Consider the following 21,947-nt stretch of genomic DNA (forward strand, 5'->3'; position numbering starts at 1 on the left):
GCTACAGTATGATTTGATTTAGTGACCAACTTTTGTCACAGTCTGCAGTGGGTAATGTGAATTTGTGAATTATGATTCTCAGGTCTGTTTTAAGTATTTAAGAGTTATGGGCTACATCACCATGTTATCCTATTTGCAGGGTTCCTGTATCAGTTTTTTTTATAATAATTGGTTTATAATTTTATGGATAATAGTCGCTTTATAATTGTTGCCTCGATTAATTTCAATTGTTGCCTTTTAAACTGATGCATCAATCCAAGTTGCCCAATCATTACAACCCCATTTTGTACCTTTAGCATATATCTTTTACCTAGAAAGGTGCATGTTGTGTAGCGTTAAATCTTTAATTTAAAAGGTAATTATGGTCCAATTATGTATCTTAAATCTTTTTTTTTAAGTGTACATTACATCCGCTTTTCCACGTGAAAGCTTAAAGTTAAAAAAGATAAGGGTACACCAGAAATAAGGAAAGGTACAACTTCGTAGACTTTTTTCTGAGAGTGTGTAACATTCTAGAGTTTGCCATCCAACAGCAAAACTATTGAATCCTTTAATTTTTATGTAAATATCTTAAAAGAATGGTATTCATAAAACTCTTGGTAACAGCTACACAAATTGTCCTGTATACCGAACAGCACAGAAAAAAGTGATATTCTAGCCAATAAACCATGGCACAACAAATGTTTCACAGGGTTTCTTTTAATAAAATTTTGATTGAGAAGCTGCTTTTAAAAACCACACAGGCTATCTTGTGTCCTCACAAAAATGTTAATATAAATAGCTCAACTGCAAATCCCAGATGAGAGGAAGATTCTTCCTATTTTGGCTTTAGTAAGCAACATGGCAAGGATCCGGAGCTCTTTTTGGCTTTTGACAGAGAGCACAGTTTGGCACACTCTATTTTACTTGTTTATTTTACTGTTTTGCTCGATAGGCAACACTTTCTCGGTGTAATCATTGCATATTTTTTCATGAAGACAACCCGGGCAAGGAATTTGGTATAATAGCAGTACCAGGTAGGACTATTTTGTGTTGCAGAGCATGTGATATGGCTAGAATTTGTTCATGAACAGTATAAGAAAAGCTTGGTAGGATGCACAATATGCATGATGTTAAAAATAAATGTCTTATTCAGTGAAAACTTGTTTTAATTGTTATTTGTTATCTGTATATTGATAGTCTTTTTGTCTTACAATATATATTAAAAATGGCACATCACCACCAATGATCATCATATTAGCAATAACCAAGGTAGAATCCATGTCTTATGTATATATTTTCATATATAAACACTGTGCCTGATAAGCGAGTTTAGGTAGAAAGAATTATCAGTTCATGTTACTAGAGTTTTTGAGCAGATTTTCAATTTGAGTATATATGAAATACCCAGCAGGCTGCATGCTATTATGTGTAGGAGTGTGTTTCTGTGTCTTTCCGAAGTGCATATAACTACTAATTAAGCCTGTGGCATGATAATTTATCTTAATACCATCACAACCCATCGGTCAATCTGTGATAGCGTTTGGAGCTACAAATCTGTTGTTGTTTGTTATGTAGTAAGTTAACTATACTTTGGGTTGTCTATATATATATGACTTTTTTTAAATTTTGTACTATTAGTAAATGAAAATGAGTTTTAATGTATGAGCTTTAACGGTGTATGTTGTGATGTTGTAGATGGTGTGGCATATCACCATGATGTATTTAGTCCTGTATCAACACTTAGCTGATTGTCAATGAGGTGTGAGGTATGAGTTTCACGCGTCTCCTGCCAAGAGCAATCAGGTCTGTGGGGGGGTTCAGTTTCCTGTCTCTCCAATACACTGTAGCCATAAATCAGGCTAAACATAAGCTGCTATCAACAAGAGACAATACTATTTATCAGGAGCCAGCTATGTTGACAATGCTTTCTGCTGTTGTAGCTCAGTAATCTCAGTGCCTGTTTAAGCCTGTCACAGTTATTACATAACCATCTAATCCATTATTAGAGCTGTCTGGGATTATTTGTTCTGATTGTGATTAATTGTTAGACTCCACAATTATACGTTTCCATCTAAATATATTATACCTAATCAGTAAACATGACACTCATTCTCAACTGATATAATCAAATGGCTGCACCATTATATAAGTAGAAAGAATTATAATCATTATTCTTTGTTTTGAACTATGAAAGATTTGTAACTATGTTTTGTCATGTAACATTGGTATTTAGTGCAGTTGTAAAGTAACCACTACCACTAAAACATATATAAGATGACAAAATGTAATACACCATTATAAAATAGTACATTATTATTATTATTATTATTATTATTATTATTATTAATAAGATTTCTTTGTGTGTCTTCCCTTTGCAGTTTTTTATAGACAGAATTTTAGTGTTTATAATTAGTTGTTTATTATTTTAATATCCTAACAGCATATTTGGTGTCATGGTTTCTCACAAGGTATTCAGGAAACCACAGCCGAGCACTTTAGTCCTGGTCATACATGTGGCTTCTTGGGTGGCTGTCCTGTTCCCATCCCAGCTGTTCTGTCGCCACTAGTCTGCCCTCTTGAAACCCAACTCCATAATCTCCTCTTCATTTATTGCTGACAGGCCGTTAGAACTTTTGATTTACCCCATGTCCGGCGGTGTGACAGGCAAATGTGTCCCCTGTGTTTTTCACCTCCGATTTATAGGCCACGCTGGTTGAAGATTTGTTTTGGGCTTGACACTCAGGCTCTCTTTTCATGGGAGAAATATGAGATGGTGCCACATTTTATTAAGGGTCAAAATAAATATATAGTACTTCTCTTTAATCTGAGATTGGAAAGAGTACATGAGTTTGTTATCTGGCATGATTTAACTTGAAGTCTTTAACTAGGATGGTCAGTTAATCATGCATCAGTGACTCTGCAGAATATCATCTTGTATGGCATTTGACCTCTAAGACAACATGTGCTGAGCTGTTTCCATGATAGGCTGTCAGGTTGGGCAGGTGCCTCTGTGTACAGACACGCAGGTGTACCTTGTCTGAAGTGTTTACATATTGCTGTGTATTTATTAAGACTTACATACACTGCGTACCTCTGCATGTGTTGGAGGATTAGGTAATAGAATAACGTAATGAAATTACTTCCCCACATAGACTCTTCTAGAAATATTTGGCTCATACCAAAATAAACTGGGTATTTTAGGAACAGGGTCATAAGAGCTGTCAATCTGTCACCCAAAAGTGATCAATCTAGGACAAACTGAAGTGGAGTAAAATTTCTTGAGGCTGCTCAACTTGTGCCTATAGTGCATGTTTTTCAGATATTCAGTCAGGTGTTAAGCTGTAACATACCAAAAGAGGTAATAAGTGTCTTTCACAGTGTGTGTGTGTGTGTGTGTATTTTGAAACCAAGCTGCATGTTTCAGAGCAGAAATGCTGGGCTTGTATCACCTTTCACATGGGAGCTCACTCACAGGGGGATTGAACAGCCACACAGAACGAGGACTTGCTGCCCAACACTGCACAGTCATGAAACTGAGAGGCTCACAGAGCTCTTTATGATCAATGTCACATTATCAATACTTACTGTGTGGCTGGTGCCATGTTTATTTGCTTAGACTTTTGTAATAGCACACTAATGGACTTTGTGGTTTTTCAGGACCGTGTGATTTTAAGACCACACTAGAGGAAAAGTTCTTCAACATGAATACAGGTATGATGAAGCCTTTATTAAGGATGTTACTGTGAAAATGAATAGCTCGAGAGTTACCATTATTCCACAGCAAGTTAAGTTGACCTTAGGCTTGATTTACAGCTCAGAATCCATCTGTAGCATCTGTAAAGAGTCTTTATTTTACATTAGTTAAAATTGCAAAAACAAACAGTTAGGTTAAAACAGGTTTCTTAGCTAAAGAGAAAGGTTTTGGGGAAAATAAAACTGAGCGGCGTTATTCGTTAGTCAGATGTATAAATGCTTGGATACTGTTGGATGGATCACTTGATTCCTCTGCGAAACCGAGTGAAAGTGCTTCATTCCTCTGCTACCCATGTCATCGTGCAGTGTCTTTGAGATTTGTTTTTGTAGCATGCTATTGTGCATTCAGCTCAGGGTTTCTGGGAAGCGCTGTGCAGTGCTCCTTGTTAATGTGCTGTTGTTTTTTTTAAATGAAAAAGAAGAAGGTACATAACTACAGTGCTAGGCCACTCAGCACCCAGCCCTTCCTGAGACACAGAACCAAGCGTGGGATTCAGGAGGGAAACCACCAGGCACTGTCTGGCACTGTTAGCACCCCACCCTGGCTCTCTGCAAAACACTGTGTCTCACACTAGTCAGTCTGATGCACTGTTATACAGCTTCATTTTTTTCACACGGGTGATGAAGCACTGACATGTTGTTCTTAGGAGGGATACAATACAATCATATTTTAAAATTGTGATCATTAGTCAAGCATAATCAACTGTGATATGTGAGCTTTTAGCTAATTGCCTAGTGTTAGATAGCAGTGTTTATTATCTTTGGTGCATTTAAATACAAGCTCCCCACTCATATGATTTAACTGTCTGTTAGAATGTAATTATGTTCATGTCTAGAAATTAAGTTAAGACGATCACGTGAGTATGAAGCAGGGTTATTTTGATGGACAGATTTATACATGTGAAGGTATACAGCAGTATAATGTACAATCATTCTAGCTATCATGCAGCCATATTTTAGGGGGATCATAGCATTTTATTAGACACTCTTGATACCTGGCGACTTTCTCAGCAGTTGGTGTGCAGCAGTTTATTAAACTTGTGGACAACATTTAAAGTCTTTAGAAACATTTTAGGTCATTACTTATGTGTCACTTAACAAGAAGCTTTGCATGCAGCTTGATTTGAAGAAATCATAACATGCTTGCCTAAATGCAGTTTGTGTTTTTTTCATGATTGTGCCAGAAAGTGTTTTTGATGCATGTGCTTTGGCCCTGTGTGGGATGTTTGTATGTGTATGCTGCCATGCTTCTCACAGACAGCGGAGGACGAGCTCACAAGAGCACCACGCTCTCACTCACTCTAACCCCCATGAAGAGAGTCCAGAGTTCCCCAAACCTATGTGGGCTTGCAGGTACTCTTTCCACCCGCTGCAAACTCACACACCCACTACTTCGCTTTAATACTAAGCAATAGACGTATATGGGATGGGTTTTCCCTAAGCATTATAAAACAAAAATCTAAATCCGCTCTACAATCTTTAAGCTGGACCCAGACCGATTTAGAGCTCAATTATTACTTGTTAATATATGATGGAGGGATTTCTCACTTCTGTCACCAGAAAAGAGACAAAAGTTAGTATCAAAATCTAAAAAGTCTAACAAGGGCATTGCTAAAGAGCTGCTGATCATGTTGGCTCAAATGCCTTATATAATTGATGCCTTTTGGTCCCTTACATGTGAGATCAGTGTTTGCATATAAATTGACAACCTGTGGCCAAGAGTCAGTCAGCAGGCAGGAATTCCTCTTCACTCGATAAGCATCATTCACTTCTGTCTCCTGCTTTCCTGCTTTCTCTCACTCCATCTAACCAGCATTCAGGGTGGTTTGTTTTGGGTTTCAGTAGCTGCAACTGTTCCTCCCCATTACTTAAATGGAAACAGACTTTCACAGGAGTTGGATTGTTGCCATATTTGTGCCGCTCCATGGCAACAATTGTGCAGCCCATTGCTTTTTTCCTCCCTGTTTTTGCAGCCTCGTTTCATTTGTTGGTGACCCTTTTTGTTTGAGCAGCTTTATCGACTATGACCTCACACACACAGTTTTCATTGTTTAATTATTCTGCCTGTGGGGCTGAGAGAAGACTTAAGGGTCATGAATATGCTCAGTAGGCAAGCTTTAGGTGAGAGAAAAGTTATTAAGTTAAAAAAAAGTCAATATCAAATAACACAAAAGTGTGTTTGTCTTTTCAAAGTGTGTTTTTAACTTTATCAAAGAGTTTCAATAATGCATAAAACAATGTGTATTTGGACGTGTGACCTCACCAAGAGTCAAGTCTTGGTTTGGCTTTGCATTCTGATCTAAATATTTGTTTTTACTCTACTTGGTCCTACTTGATCTGGAATAAGAGTGAAAACTCTCTTTCATTACTCCATCCGGTTTGTCCAAATATCTTCCTCTCTCATGTTCTCCTGCTGTGAGCTGGAGCAGTGGTCTGGAACACAGCCAGTAATTATATCTGATGAGCCACACAATATTCACACACAATGGACACTGATGAGTGTTATAGAGCTTTAGCCATCTGTGCAGGTGCTGCGTAGCTTCTAATCTTTGAAGACTTCATGCTGCATAGCCATATTCAGTACATGGTCAGGAAGAAGCTTTCCATATGCCTTTTAAAAGCCTCTCAAACACCTAACTGCCTCGTTTCTTTTATGGTTTAGGCACAGAATCTCCACTGACAGATTCAGGTAAAAAATATTATTCTTAGAAGCAATATTCATAGTCCCAGATTAAACAGCAGTTATTTTATAAGCGTATCATGATGATTTATGGTAAACTAAAATGGAGCTTTTGGTGCTGATATATTGTTTGTTTCATGTGGAATGTTCTAGATATGTGGTGGCACTACACTGCTGGAGATGCTCTAAGAAATGGCAACATGGCCACTTCCTCTTTGGCGGCTAAAGGATTCAGAAGTGTTAGGCCCAACCTGCAGGATAAGAAGTCGCCCACTCCGGTAGGTTAAGCTCCACTCTCTTTGGCTCAACAAGTATCAGGAAGCTGGGTTTTTTTTTAACCCTTCCGCAGGACATGCTTGTGGAAATTCAGCGGACAAGCGTCACTAAATTTATTGTTCTCTGTTGGGCAAAGGTAGCAAACAGATACATGTCTCTACTTGCTCCTAACACAGTGGTTAAATTTGTAGTGCTATTATTAATTACTGTTTTGCTCTCAGTTACGATGCACAGTTACATGAGAGAGAGTTGTGACTGAGTTACCTATTGCTAAATTGCAAATCTGCAATGACGATGGCCCCTGTTTTCATGATCATGGAGAGCAGGATTGTGATATTAGCTATATATTTTTGGTATATTTGTGACCATCAGCACAGGCAGCAACCTGTTGATGGGAGAGAGGCATAGTTGTAAAATGGGGTTGACTTGAATGATGCATTATCAAAGTGTTAAAAGTGTAATAAATGCGTTTTCTGGCTTTTCATGTGCATTTGTGGCTGTTCGCCCACATGTGTGAACCTCTTAGAGATAGTGTTTATATTGTCTAATTCCTGGTCTCACTGATGGGAATAAATTTGGCCATTTGGCTATTTAGTGTGTGTTTTTTGTAGACATTTTACTGATCCAATTAAATACATTATATTTTGACCATCAAATGACAAATTCCCATTTAGTACGCATAAACTGAGCTGTGTGTTTTTATTTGTTATGGATAAAATAATTCAACTAAATAATAATAATTATATATATATATATGTATGTAAATATCAGCATATTGATGCTATATGCTTTCCCCACTATAAATGGGGAGTTTTTTTTCACTTGAATTTCCTTGTAAATAAGTATATTTGGCTCATAATATAACTTTTTTCTACTGTCTTATTTCTTGCTTGTTTGCATGTTTTTATGGCTACACAGGGCCTCGCTCCTCAGAGAGAGAGCTCTCAGCTGCATCCTGCTGACTGTAATCCAGGAACATTTAGCCTCCATAATTATCCCACACAATGCTATGATGGCCCACTGCTCACAACACACAACTCATTCTCCAGGGGAGCAATGTCTGCAAGCTCAGAGCAGAGCTCCAGAGGCAACCAGTTCTCTGACTCCAACACCAATGACTCTAAACAGCCTCTCAGCTTTAGCAGTTTCCCCAGGGTATGTGGCCCTGAGAAAGCTAGCATCCATCCATCGCCCTTAGATCACCTTAACTCACACGCCCCAGTTAGGCAGAAAAAGCAACATGTAGCCTCCCTGTCCATATGCATTACACCACGGCATCAGACAGAAGCCAGATACACACAGACTCTGTCTCTCAGCCCCCACACTCCACCCAAAAGGAAGGACCCTCTGGATTCCAGAACAGTCTTTCACCCTTCACTGCCCCCTGCAGTCCAACAAGTGGTATTCATGTTTATATTCATAGTTGCTATTCCATCATCATAATAACACCCAGCATATTTACAGTTCACCATGACAAAGTACTAATGTCATTCAATCCTATTGTATCTTAGTATCACAAATCTGAAGTCATTTGGATTTTGCTTTATTTTATTTGGTACATGTTCACACAGCACTTACAAGGCATTTTCATGTTCATATTAATCATTATCCTTATTTTATATTCATGGCATTTATCACAAGTGCAGAATTATTACTACTGAAATCTGATAGTTTTACAACACAAAACCTCCATCATAGAAATGAAGACATCTCTCCTAAGGCTGTAATAATTATGGACTAATTATTGTTATGCAATGCAATGCATACATGCTCTTTTATCCATCTAGCAATCAATTATTTTTTATTTTTCCCCCCGAAGCAGATGACATCACTTTCACCGCACTGTCTAATACATGGCAATCATCCCCATCAAACTACCACTTTCTTCCACTGTTTCAGCCACTGAAGCTCACCTCCCACTCTCCTCTGTGTCAGGCCTACCCAGGACCACCGCTGGCCTCCTGCTCGCCCCCTAACAGGCCACGCTTCTTTACCGACTACACCTGCTCTAGTGCCTCTGACCACCATTCACTTCCTCTTTCCCATGGGCTTGCCTATTCCAACTTGGATCCATATCCACCTCTGAGTGGCTGTTCTTCTCGTGCTCAGAGTGTGTCTTCCATGGCCATGCTGGAGGAGCTGAGAACGTGTGGAATAGACTCGGAGGGAGGTTCTGCGTCCCCTTCACCCACCCACTGCCAGCTGAGCAGTTCCACTGACAACATGGCGATAGACATCCCTACAGCTAGCTCTGCTAATGTAACTATTCCCCAGGGTCTGGATCTCTGAACAGCTTCCTCATTCTGTCTTACTGTTTTCTTCCTGTTCTATATTTTCCACAATGGACCTCACTGCTTTTACCTGCTCTGATTCCCAGTGTCTAAAGCTTCACTCAGTTGACCAAAGTGTTTACCAGTGTGTTCCTGTTTCAAATATTCTCAACTTTACTACATTCTTAGTTTCCTCTGTGTTCTTTCTCCTCTCTTCTTGAATTCCTCCATTTGTTTTTTCTGTTACTTTTTGTACTTTTCTCACACTTTCCCTTTGACCTTTCTCTCCATTTCTTATTCTGTTTGATTGGTTAGTGCCCTCCCTCTGTCCATTGCTCTTTCTCCCTCCCCATTCACTCTCTCCTGCCTTCTTTTATTCAGAATTCAAAGGCTTAATCCACAGACACCAACCACCCTGTGATTCACATTGACTGGTTTTACCGCCTTTGGCCTTTGGAATGTTTGTGTGTGGAACAATACTAATGATAGTCTAGTTCCAGACCCGCATTTACTTTTTCTCAGGACTCTGCTAACTGCATTTGCCTTTCAGCTTCCCCTAGTCTCATAGTTCACATAAGTGCTAGGATGCTTAAGTGGTAGCCTTCCTTTGTAGAAGGAGCTTGGGTTTGGGTACAGGATGAGATCGTGGTGGTATTTTGATTGTGCCTAAACAATATCAATGTCAGGGGAAATAGCTGTAGCAAAAGCATACCACACCCTGCTTCCTCTCTGCATTCTTATTCTTTGTCTTTAACACTTTGTCTTTATCCTTTTGACGTAATTATTTCCTGATTAAAACCTTAGTAACATATTAAACAATACTGCTAAAATTAATCTGTTAAATCTTTTCATCTCTTGACTAAGTTTTTTTAAATTCAGTATTTTTTTATACTGCTAATAACCCATTGTTTTGTTTCTTCTTTCTTACATCTAACATTGTCATTGGTCACTCCACAGGGTTTTGCTGCTCTTTGCTCTTACGAAGTTTGTCTCAAGCCTTCATAGTTAGAACACACAATATGGTCCAGTGATAATAGCTCTAGTGATGAATGCCTTTACATTGTGTTGCTTTAATACTGTCTGGTGTTTTTTTTTTCTTTTCTCTATTACCAAGGGCCAAATGACTGTAAATGGAAGTGTAGGTGTGACCACAGGCCTAAAGAGTCACCTCCAAAGACCCTTCTCCCCTTCCACGTATCCTCCTCTTCCCTCTTTCAGCCCTAGTCTCACAGCCATGCAGCAGGGCCGGAGCACTCGTGAGTACAAGCTACAGACGAACTGGAATTTCCTAAAGTGATTAGAAATATGTTTGTCCCTGTTGCACTGTTCAGTCATATTTATCCTTTAATCCTGAAAATCTGAAACAGATAATTTTAAGCACATGAAAAGATTTATCCAGTTAAAGGAGAATGTGTCTGAGGTTTTTATGTTTAGAAATGTGTGCACCCAAACGCAACATCTACCACAAAGTAAGGGCGAATGTTTCACTCCTCACACTTCTTGATAAGTCACTTGTGTGGCATGTCAAGCTGTAGTGCATTGCTGATGAGTGTGAATGTGCAGCCACAGTTTAGTCCACTGACAAGTGATGCTTCCTTGTTCATTTTTCATCACTTGATCTCTCTAATCCCAAGTGGCAAGTGAGATCTGTTTTAGGAAGTGTTTGAGGGTAAATAAAGGGGGATTAACGCAATTTTCATACATATTGAGGCTGCATCCAAACGCCAGGCAGTGCACTCGTGTATGGAGACAGATTTAGAGTTGGAGCATTGTGCTGGTGTTTGTGAATTTATTATATTCATTTTATCTCTTGTGATGTAGGTTCCCAAATTCTATTAAATAAAATCATTGCATTGATTACTACTACTACTAACAGATTTTTGTCTGACCCTGCCTTTCCCCCTCCAGCTGCTGAGTCCATTTCTCCAGTCTGTGCCACTGTGGGTTCAGTGACTTCTATGCATGCACCAGATGATGAGAGGAGAGGTACAATGGGCAAAACTCCCCATTACTCAGGCATTGGCCCTGTGGATGAGTCTGGAATTCCCATCGCCACTAGGACTGTAAGCAGACCATGCGGAGTTATGTAATCTTTATGCTATCAGTCTTTTTTGTGCTCTCTCTCTCTCTCTCTCTCTCTATATATATATATATATACACACACACACATAAATTGATGTTATAAAGTCAAACATTGATTTTTGTACCCTTGCATTATGAAAGTACAATTGTGTTGCCTCATATGAATGTAGTTTATGGGCCTAGAGTATTTGAGTCTGGCTGTTAGAGCATTTTCTAATGTTTATCCTCAGGGAAGCAGGTAACAGCTAAGGTCAGCATTATTGAATGGCCAGACAGCAATGTTAGTGTTTCAGTGTTTCACATCTCAACATAATATTGGCATCTATATTTTTCATCAGACTCACATTTTATCAGCAATCATTTTATTGAGTACAGAGCAAAAACATCTGAGAAACTGCTGTTTTGTTGCTAACTTAGACTGTGGACAGGCCAAAAGACTGGTACAAGACTATGTTCAAGCAGATTCACGTGGTGCATAAACCAGGTGAGATGGAATCTTTTACACAATACTATATATTGATAATTAGAATCATATCCATGTCATGAAATCCATATAATATTTTATAGTGTAACATCCATTATATGCACAACAGTAAGGAACTCCTGATATAGTTTTGTATTATGTTCAACATACTGAACTGTTCAGATTAGACTGACGTCCTCTGCCCATTCATCATGCAATAGATGAATCTCCTTAGATGAATCCCAGTATATGTAGGGCATCTGCTCTTGCCATGTGTTTATAGCTCAAGCTTTCTAAGATCAATCTGCAAAGAGAGGAATTGACAAGTTTTTCAAATAGTGCAACATTAAAAGAGCTTCACTCAGCAGATTGTGGATTAGAGCTGAATCATTCCTGGAACCTGACTGTGCAGCCCCACTAGTATCTGTCAGATGTTGTCCTGGGGATTACAGAGGTCAAAGGGACATATGCACTGAGCAGGAATGGCAGCTGATCTCTCTGCCTAACTCATTATGAGCTTTAAATTAGGTTTATTTTAAGTCTCATTGTGCTGGAAGAAGTGGAACTGTTTACTTGAATACCACTATTAAGTTTTGACTAATCTTTGTTTCTATTTACAATCTGTTTTTACAGAGTTTGAATATTCTGGTTCCCGTACTGCCACTCAGCCTACTATGAATGATGGTGTGTGTCCTGTTCACTTTCTCAAGAATTACACAATCATAAGTAATTTTTCATGATTAGCCAGAGGTACTGCTAACACATTTTGTAACTAATAATAAGGAAGAAATGCTAGTTTTGTTCACAGTAAAAGTCCAGCTGGTAGCAAATAAGCACTCTAAAAATTCATTCAAATTGGGGATTTTAATGTATTAGCAAATGGATTTTTATTTTTACTATTGGCTGTTTTTTACAGAGAAGCATAGTCCAACTAATAATGTCCAGGCACACCCTGCACCTAAGAGCAATACATACAGACCCATAACCAAGAGCATCTCTGATAATGGCACATGTGGATTCAGAACATCCAGCTCTTCCTCCCTGCCAACTTCATCATCAGCTCAGCCATTGTCTCAGAACCGTAATATCCACCAGAGTGGCAGTAGCACCCCAGACATGTGAGATCCAGTTCCTTCTCTGTTTCTTATTTACTGTTAAAAAGTGTTAAAAAGTGGATTTGTCTAATGTAATGTTGAGCCTGGGATGAGCCTGATAGTAAGATTAAGCAGCCTGAAGCATAACTGTGTGTGGTCTCCACAGAGTGTGAATTATACATCTAAGACATTGAAGTCTGAAGTAGATATAGCAGACATGCTGTAGTCACCTTCCAAAGTTTGTACAAACTTTGCCTCAGGCTTGTACAAAACTGTGGTTGTTATATGATATTATTTAAAAGCATTTTATTGCTTCTCTTATGCTCTTAGGAATCAGTGGGGTCCTCCAGATAGAAAAGTGGACACTCGCAAATACAGAGCCGAGCCCAGGAGTATCTTTGACTATGAGCCAGGGAAATCCTCTATTCTAGATCAAGAGAAAGCAGTAAGTGTACTCTGATTTTTCCTCATTATGTAGCACTGCAAATAGTTAAGATAGTGTTGCCAGTTGTATTTTACATGATTTCAGCTTTAGAAAAAAGAACATATAGAGACAATACAGAGCTCCCAAAATGTTTAGTGATTTGTATTCCTGTGGAAATTATATTATAATTATGTCAATATCAATTCTGTTTATATAGCACCATTAAAAACAACACAGGTTGACTAAAGTGCTTTACAACAATAATTACAGAAGCTAAAATAGAAATAAAATAATATCAGTAAAAAAACCAACATTATAACTGTTGTTTCATAACAATCATATAACAAATTTGAAACTTTCTCTACAGCTGGTCGAATGCCAAGGAAAAGAAATAAGTTTTTAACTTTGATTTGAAAATAGTTAAGGTGGGAGCAGTTCTACTGTGTAGAAGCAGGCTATTCCATAGCTTAGGGCCAGCCACAGTGAAAACACGATTACCTCTATGCTTCAGTCTAGATCTGTGAACTGTTAGTAGCGCTTGATCACAAGACCTGAGACTTCTAGAGGGATTACGAACAGACAGAATCTCTGTAAGGTATAAAGGAGCTAGATTGTTCAGAGATTTATTAACTATTAGAAGTTATTTGAAATCAATTCTGTAGCTCACCGGTAGCCAGTTTAGTGAAGCAAGAATAGGGTAATGTGCTCACACTTCCGTGTACCCATCAGGAGTCTGGCGGCAACATTCTGGACTAATTGTAATTGGGCCATAGATGTCTGATTAATTCCAGTGTAGAGAGAGTTGCAATAATCCAGACGAGAAGCGATAAAAGCATGGGTCACTTTTTGAGGATCCTTAAATGTTAGAAAAGACTTTAGGTAAGAGCCTAAGTTGAAAAAAAAACTCGATCTGACAACCGCATTAATCTGCTTGTCAAGTTTGTGATCACTATCCAGTAATAAGCCGAGATTTTTTACGTGCAGTTTAATATAGGATGCAAATTGTTCCAAGTTAGGTATTAAATTTGGTGCGGTAGACACCGGACCAAAAATAGCAATCTCAGCCTTACTCTCATTTAAATGTAGGAAATCTGAAGACAGCCATAATGTAAGTACTTCTAGGCAAGACAAAATTGGTTCAAGAGCATTTGAGTCTCCAGGTTTCAGAGGCAAGTAGTTTTGGGTATCGTCAGCATAACAGGGAAAAAGACACCCCATGCCTCTTAAAGATAGCACCAATAGGGAGCTTATAAAGGGAAAATAAAACTAATTAATTCATTAATTTGATAGTCTAAGGTGATAGTCTCCTAACATCCAATAGCAAGTCTGTCTCAGAAATACATTATCTTGATAAGGAGTATTTCTAGGGCTGCCTTGAATACCAGAATACTCAAGTATTCCTTAGTTACCTTGGTATTTGTTTCTCTTTTTTATTTGGAATCTATAGCACCAAGTAGGCAGTGAAAAAGTGGTTTATTCACTCTATGTAGTGCCCTGTATGTTCAAATCGTGAACCGTTTGAGATTCACTAATATGCAAATAATTTCCTGGAACACTGACACTACTTCATAACTACTGATCAAAGACATTGTCAGACAAAAGTCTGTCTATATGTATCCCTGAATCAAAGTTATAATATTGGGGACTCAAGCCAGATGCACAAGGTTAACACCTACAACCCTTATTTTTAATTTTTTACCTGTGATTGTTGCACAGCTACTGAAATACTTTCTACTTTCTATGTGCAGCTGATTTCAGTTTATTTGCACAGTCACCAATATTAACTTTCAATACAGTGTTGCCATCTACTGGAGATATTTGGACCTGCAATAATATTCATATTTCAATATTTGGTTAATTATGAATTGTAAATATTACTGCTTTTTAGAGTGGTATTTGGGAACTTGTTTGGAAACCCCAGTGAGTATTCAAAGCCTGTAAAATGCTGTTCAGGCCTACCTTAATTATTTGAAATGATTCCTAAATGATTTTTTTTTACTTTGTATGGGGTTTGTATTATTGGCAAATGATTATAATTTCTAAGATAAGGGTAATCTTCCAGAGGTTAGGATTATTAAATGCAGTAGGAGGACATTGTAGTTAGTAATTATGTTGTGTGGTTAAGTGGTGGGAAAAGGTCTGTTACTGCTCTCTGTTGGAATGGGCGGGGTACTGCAGCTGACCGTTAAACTGCAACGCAACATCCCATTTTTTGTTGTATTATTTATTAATATTTAGGATACTGTAGAAATAATGCACTGGCCTTAACAAATATTCATATTTCACAGTTTCTATCTTGTCAAAGCCATTCTTTATGTTGACACTTGCATGTCTATGGCCATTACTCCTTTTCATTCCTGTTCCCTCTCTCATCCCTCTCCTCTTTACCCACTTTTGTCCATTCTACAACCAGAAGAGTAACTTAACACCAGAAGAGCTAGCTTTAGAGAATGAGCCCTGGTATAAGTTCTTTGCAGAGCTGGAGTTTGGACGGCCGGTAAGTGGGGTGTAGTTGTGTGTGTTTGGTTTGATGCTGCTAGCATGGCACATACAGTGGGAAGCTTGTTGGCTTCCACAGTAGTTCCCTTACTGCTGTGGTCAGGTCTGGAATGACTGGTTGGAATGAGCAGAAGCATTTAGGGGAGCTTCTTGATAATAAACTGTATGATAAACTGTAACTTGACCAGTTCTGCTCTGACCTTCCAACATTTTAGCCTTGTGTCTCAGTATGTCACCAAGCCTCTGTTCTTCACACATCCAGCTCTGCGGTTTTTAGCACATGCAAATGGCATGTTTGATTTTGAGACCACTTGCATGATTACATATTGCTTTGGTGAAAGGTGTAAGGGCTAATTGTAGTGACCAGTAGTTAGTACTGTGTGTAGTGGTGCTAATTGTGTGCTGGTGTATAGTGGCATGCCATCTGATTCTTCTTCTGCAGTCAGGTAACTACTTCCTCCTTTTTTTCCTTTCATTTCTGGCTCACCTCAACTCCTTCTGCCCTTTCTTCCTGCTCTGGGTCAAGCCTCCTAAAAAACGCCTGGACTATGATCCAGAGAGTGCGCTCCGAATCCGTAATGAGGTAATGAGGGACTGGGGAAGAGAATGAGTGATAAATAAATGATTGAATGAAAATTAGTGATGGGACAATTCAATTCAATTCAGTTGTATTTTTATAGGGCTTTTAACAATGGACATTGACACAAAGCAGCTTTACAGAAATATATAAATATACATTATAAATTTATCCCTAATGAGCAAGCCAGAAGACATGAGGAAGAAACCTTGAGAGGAACCAGACGCAAAAGGGAACCCATCCTCATCTGGGTGAAGATAATAAGTAATGGTGTAACGTACAATCCATCACCCTATAGTTGGGAGATCACAAGTTTGAATCCCATTGCTGTCACAGCTATCTGTGGCCAGGAGTCCATGAAAGCAAAATTGGCCATGCTCTCTGGAATTATTCTCTGCCCTGTCAATCATTGTGACACTAACCAATCGTAGGTGTCTGTAAGCTCATGTATACAGAAGAGGGCAGTTGGAGCTTTCCTCCAGGTGTGTTCAGCTGCCCTGTGATGTAACATGAGCATCAGTTGTGTCTCAGAAGAAGCGATGTCGATCTTCACCCGCCCTTTTTGGTAGGTGTCATATGATAGGGGAGAACTAGATAGTGGGTGGGAATGCAAAATGACCGCAATTGGGTGAAATGAGGTAAAAAAAAAAAAGGAAAGAAAATGAGTCAAAGATGGATGGATTTCTGAATATGAGATAAAGAAAGCATACAGTAAGACAAAATATTGGTTCATGTTACTTCATTTTTCATCACATGTTCATCATTCTCTGTCAGAAACATCTTTCCTTTTTTGTTATATCCATCTAATTAGAAATGAGATGTTATATAACAAATGAGCATATAACAAATTGGTTATATGCACAAAAATGTTTCAGTGCACATGGTTCATGACTTCCTGTGCTAGGTGTTTTGTTGTGAGACAAGAGAACTAGTTGGAGTAAGTCAAGGATGTAGGCATGCTTCATTAAGGATCAAATGACATCCCATTTCACACAAGCTGTTTGGATAAAATTAGCCTGCTGCCACCTCTGTCAGTTAAAAATAGTCAGCCCCTTTGTTAATGTTTCCACTTATGTTTATAACATATATGTGTGCAGATAGGGCAACCTTTCTGAGTAATCTTATTTCTATGCGATTAACTATTATTCAATGCATCACCAATTACAGAGACTGAATAGTGCGAAACATGTGAGACGATGGTAAGACCTAGACCCCTTTTGTAGGCAAAGATAGTGGGTGCTCACAATTACACTTATGTGTGGAAGACTGCTATAAAGCCATACAGAGAGCTACTTAAAATTGTAGTGGGGCTTCACCGCCCTATTAAGAGCTTGCCTGTGAGTTAGCTGTCACTTGCTCCTGTTATTTATGTTGACTGGCCACAAATGTGTCACAGCAAGTGGACATTCCTGCCACCTCACAGAGGCTACTTTTAAAACCTGTTAAAAAAAAATAGATGACCAGCTCCCACAGCTCGAGAGAATAACTCCAGTTGATCCTCCTCAGAGCTTCAGTAGAAGGGAAAATGGTTATTTACTCCAGCCATGCGCACAAGGAATTCCCTGCTTCATTTGACATCGAAACACTTGTAAGTGTTCTGCATACAGCTGCTCTGCAAGTGACTGAGCTTTTCTTCTCAAGCGCAACTGCATCTGTTGTTCCCTTTTGGAAAGACAGCAAACATGTAATTTGGGGAAAGACGGCAAATACGGCATTTGAGGCAACTTTGTTAGCTTTACTGAGTGTATTGGGATTTAACTGGATCTATAAGATTACACAATTAACGGAATCCCTTTACTCTTTATTCTCTGTTTCAGACCTTTCTTTATCAGCCGTCTGCTGACAGAAGCTTTGAACGGCCCTCAAGGTAAGTTGTTTTTCCCGTCTACTGTACAGCAGCCATTATTCATTTTACCCTCAGATAAGAAATATGAAGATGTGTCTTTGTTTGGATTAAGATGAATTAGAAATATGTCTATGCTTTCACATTTAGTTTTTCTGAATAACATTGATTGTTTATGTACAGTAGTAGTAGTAGTAGTTCTGAAAGAGTAGGACAGCTGAAAAAGCCTTGTCCTTGTGGACTGTCAGCAGGGCATCAATCATTGTCCACTGACCCTTCCCTCTGACCTGGCACAGCCTGTCCTCACTGTCTCCTCTAAATATTATGTGTTAGAATAAGGACTTTTAGGGCCATGTGTTTATTGTGTTTAGATGTATTTTTGTAAAAAAAAAAACAACTGTATTTTTATCTGTATAGTACTGTTTGGTTCTGATTTCATCCTAATGTTATTTTGAAGCAAGATGTTTAATAGCCAGGATGTTATCTAGCTAGTGTAGCCTTACAGCTGTTGATTGCTATAATTTATCCTTCTGGTAGAGGCATTTCCCCACAATCTGAGGGAAAAAAAATCAACATCTAAGATTGAATCTCCCAACATGTCTGCTTCACACTAGAATGCTTTGATCTGTACCCAGTATAATCAGTATTGCACTGTTTCAATTCTAATGGCTGATGTGTAGAGGGGAAATTATGACATAGAAAAACTGAAAAGTTCTCATTAGAATTTAAAAAGCTGCTTAATGGTTCATCTAAGGTAAAAGAAATATTGCAAATAATAACCTTTTATTGGAAAATTATCACAGTTCTATGAATTTAAATGCAATGTGTGAATTCTACAAATCCTGTGAAAACAGAAGCCCTACAATTTTATAACAGAAGACGTAGTAAAACAAATTACTAAAGACTTCTCAGTCTCCTATATACGTCGAAGAGTCCTACTTTGTGGCTGTGATCCATGGTCAATTTGCCAAGCAAAATATATATATATATATATTCTAGCCTCAAATACTCCTGATTTAACCTATTTCAAATATATGATCTTTCCCCTCACCATTTTTTAGTTCTGCCAGTGATAACAGGACAAGAAGGAAGTCAGAGCCCACGGCCTCCCAGTCTCGGCCTCAAAGCTCACTAAGCTCCACCCAAAGCATTGGAAAACCAATGGAGATTCATGCTGCTCACCTTCCTGAACCAACCAGGACCAGCATTACCCAGAGAAAGTCCTTAAACACCCCTTCTACTTCCTCCTTGTCCAGGTCAAAAGGTAGATGTCACACATAGTACTAGGCAAAAGCTTAAGTTTTCATTTTTGCCTCGTGTCAGTTCATTGCAGAAACAAAATCTTAAAAAGCTGCTCTGATTGCATGAATCAGATTTTTTTTTTTTTGTTACAGTTTTCACTGTTTCAGTTACGTTTGATGTATAATTATAAGCCTTATATCAGGGAATTTTTTTTTTCAGAAATGAGTAGAAAATATATTTGTTTTTCTTATATTTGGATAGATGTGCTGCTGTAGCATGCACAAATCCATTCTTCTCAGCTAAAGTCATGTTAATGCCTTCTCAATGTCTCTCTCTCTTGTCATGCTGCTCGTGGTGGATATATAAAGGTGGGGATATTAGCACAATGCACTCAGCACATTTAAATGGTCAGAATCCGAGCCATGATACCTCATTTGAAGTAGTGGCCTCATATGGAAATAATGACCAAAATGAGGGCTTATTCACTGAAAAAAAATCAAACAATGATACCTCACATGTTTCAGTAGCCACATCTCAAAATGATGACCAAAATGAAGACACAATCATTCTGTCTGCCTCAGACGACTTAAAGAATGGCTGGCAATCAGAACGAGAGAGTCCTAAGCCCAGATCCTGGAGCTATGACGATCTTCTCTCTGATGGTCAGGATAAAGGAATGGGAAAATGGCCTGAAGGCATTGTCTCGGTGATGCAGAATGGAGAACAAAAAGTTTTTTCCCACAGTGACAATAGGAATTCTGAGGAATGCAGAGAGCGCAGCCGACACTGCTCAGCCCATACTGCACCAGGTTTCCTCAAATTGTACAAGAAGATGCACTACATCAACCGACAAGAGCTTAGCAATTCACATGTTTGCTCTGTCAAAACCAGGATTCAGAATTATGAGAGTGATCAGCGCAAGGACCACTGCTTGAGCAACAATGGTTCCAGCAGTGAGATACCTCATGATATGGTGCACAACAGGATCTCTGAATTTGAGCGTTTAATCCAAAAATCCAAATCCATGCCAAACCTAGAGGGTGATTGCCAGAATACAGGTCCTTCCAGGATTACCAACCAAAATCGCAGCTACTCCATTGAGTCCTTGCTGGATGAAGAGCCACAAGCCAGAAATCCTCCAGAAGGACAGCCACAGTACCACAAGATTGTGCCAACAGTGCCAATTCACATCCAAGGGTCCAACAACCACATAAGATGCCCTACTGTCCAGCAAGATTTCTCAGACAGTGACCATGATGCTGTTGTGTCTGATGTTGGTGACTTTGTACAGATTGAGGGCTCATCCTACTGCAGTGAGAGTGACTTTGACCACTGCTCCTTCACATCTTCTGAGAGCTTCTGTGGATCAGGCCATCATCATCAGTATAACAGGCAGCTAGTGAGCTCCTGTAAAGGCGTGTGCCCAGCCTCCTTCACACGCTTTACTACCATGATAAAACACGAGAGGGCCAAGAAAGAACAAAGGCATCGACTGCATGTGGAGGAGTCTGACATCGGCCTCAGTAAACTGGCCTTTCTGGTCAGCCCAGTGCCTTTCCGTAGAAAGAAGAACTCCCACATACCAAAACCCAAGAGGTGCATGTACAGAGCTCTTGACTCAGCCTTGAAGGACATCTATGAACACATTTGCACTGAAAAACGCAGGGGCAGCCTGCCAGAAAACAGCATCCTCCACAGGCTTCTGGCAGAGTTGCTACCTGAAGTTCCTGAGAGGAAGTCCTCTCTGCAGGCTCTGGACCAATCCAGTCCAGCCCAGCTTTCGCCTTGCCATGCCCTGCCTGATGGAATGTACATGCAGGACCAGCCAGAGTACTCCCATCTGGCCTGCAGTTCCTCCTGCCACCACAAAGACAACAATCAGAGCAATCATAATGCTACGAGATGCTCTCAAGGTGGATTATATTGATCAATCACCAATGTTCCCATATTCTCTTTCGTGTTTGGGCTCACATTCCTCCAACCACCCTCCATGGCCTGCACTCAAATCATCTACATGTTTTTGTGAATGTGTTTTGTAGTAGAAAAAATTTTGTCATTCTTCATTGGATGTTTCATTGAACCATGATTTCGCTGATTTTTTGTTTGTATAATAATTTGTTAGTACTTACAATATCTTTTGAATGGACCTGCTGTATACGTGGGTGTTTCCTGAAAAAAAAAATGGAAAAGTGAAGGTTGCAGTCTAAAACGCTGTATGCCAACCTACCAGTGGATAGCCGACCTGTGATTGTGTTCTATGTCTTATGGCATGCATGCTACATCTTTTATTTACATTGGCACAGGGTTTATCTTTCCAGTCTTTAAATAAACCTAATGGACATGAAGTCCTACTTACTTTTGAAAGGAGCCAAGAGCTTTTAAATGACTACTCCCCTGAGCAAAGAGCCATGCAAGCATTTGGCAATGAGAAATCCTTACCATGTGAGACTTGCATAAATACATTTGTTCCATGCAGGGGATCTGTTTCCAGTGCTAGACTATAAATCTGCCTGAGTTGGCTGGTAGAAGTCATTCAAAAGAGATCAAAGAGATTTTAAAGATCAGATTTATGTGTATTTTTGTATTAGTGAATTAGCTTCTTTCTTTCATATAATTAGCTATATTGCTTCTATAATTGTTCTGAATAAACACACCATAACTTCACCAGTCCATACATTCTGCATGTAATTGTAGTAGGTCTTCTGTCTGGATGAATTGAATTTCTTCTTCCTCATTTTTTTTTGCTTCTCTCTTCTCTCTAG

The 21,947-nt window shown here is 39.0% G+C and overlaps 2 protein-coding genes across 19 annotated transcripts in view; both read left to right on the forward strand.

Annotated features, from left to right (window-relative positions):
- sorbs2b (sorbin and SH3 domain containing 2b) overlaps positions 1-21,947 on the forward strand; it is a 50,041-nt gene that overhangs the window by 15,330 nt on the left and 12,764 nt on the right. For 4 of the 18 annotated variants that reach the window (XM_053235342.1, XM_053235356.1, XM_053235357.1 and 1 more), the window contains exons 3-19: positions 978-1,016; positions 3,640-3,693; positions 4,993-5,088; positions 6,398-6,424; positions 6,569-6,693; positions 7,610-8,092; positions 8,627-8,950; positions 10,076-10,217; positions 10,870-11,024; positions 11,461-11,527; positions 12,140-12,190; positions 12,423-12,624; positions 12,931-13,045; positions 15,438-15,521; positions 16,050-16,106; positions 17,918-17,967; positions 19,005-19,207. In XM_053235342.1, the coding sequence (XP_053091317.1) occupies positions 978-1,016; positions 3,640-3,693; positions 4,993-5,088; positions 6,398-6,424; positions 6,569-6,693; positions 7,610-8,092; positions 8,627-8,950; positions 10,076-10,217; positions 10,870-11,024; positions 11,461-11,527; positions 12,140-12,190; positions 12,423-12,624; positions 12,931-13,045; positions 15,438-15,521; positions 16,050-16,106; positions 17,918-17,967; positions 19,005-19,207 (2,274 nt within the window). Of the gene's footprint in view, positions 1-934; positions 1,017-3,639; positions 3,694-4,992; positions 5,089-6,397; positions 6,425-6,568; positions 6,694-7,609; positions 8,093-8,626; positions 8,951-10,075; positions 10,218-10,869; positions 11,025-11,460; positions 11,528-12,139; positions 12,191-12,422; positions 12,625-12,930; positions 13,046-15,437; positions 15,522-16,049; positions 16,107-17,917; positions 17,968-19,004; positions 19,208-21,947 lie in introns of all 18 variants that reach the window. The other 14 variants (XM_053235349.1, XM_053235350.1, XM_053235353.1 and 11 more) reach the window with 8 other exon arrangements.
- On the forward strand, positions 19,215-21,939 carry LOC128318588 (sorbin and SH3 domain-containing protein 2-like). Its single transcript, XM_053235361.1, has one exon. The coding sequence runs from the start codon at positions 19,493-19,495 to the stop codon at positions 21,110-21,112; it is 1,620 nt and encodes a 539-aa protein (XP_053091336.1). The 5' UTR covers positions 19,215-19,492; the 3' UTR covers positions 21,113-21,939.

This window comes from Pangasianodon hypophthalmus, chromosome 7, assembly GCF_027358585.1.
Source record: "Pangasianodon hypophthalmus isolate fPanHyp1 chromosome 7, fPanHyp1.pri, whole genome shotgun sequence".
Lineage (NCBI taxonomy): Eukaryota > Metazoa > Chordata > Actinopteri > Siluriformes > Pangasiidae > Pangasianodon > Pangasianodon hypophthalmus.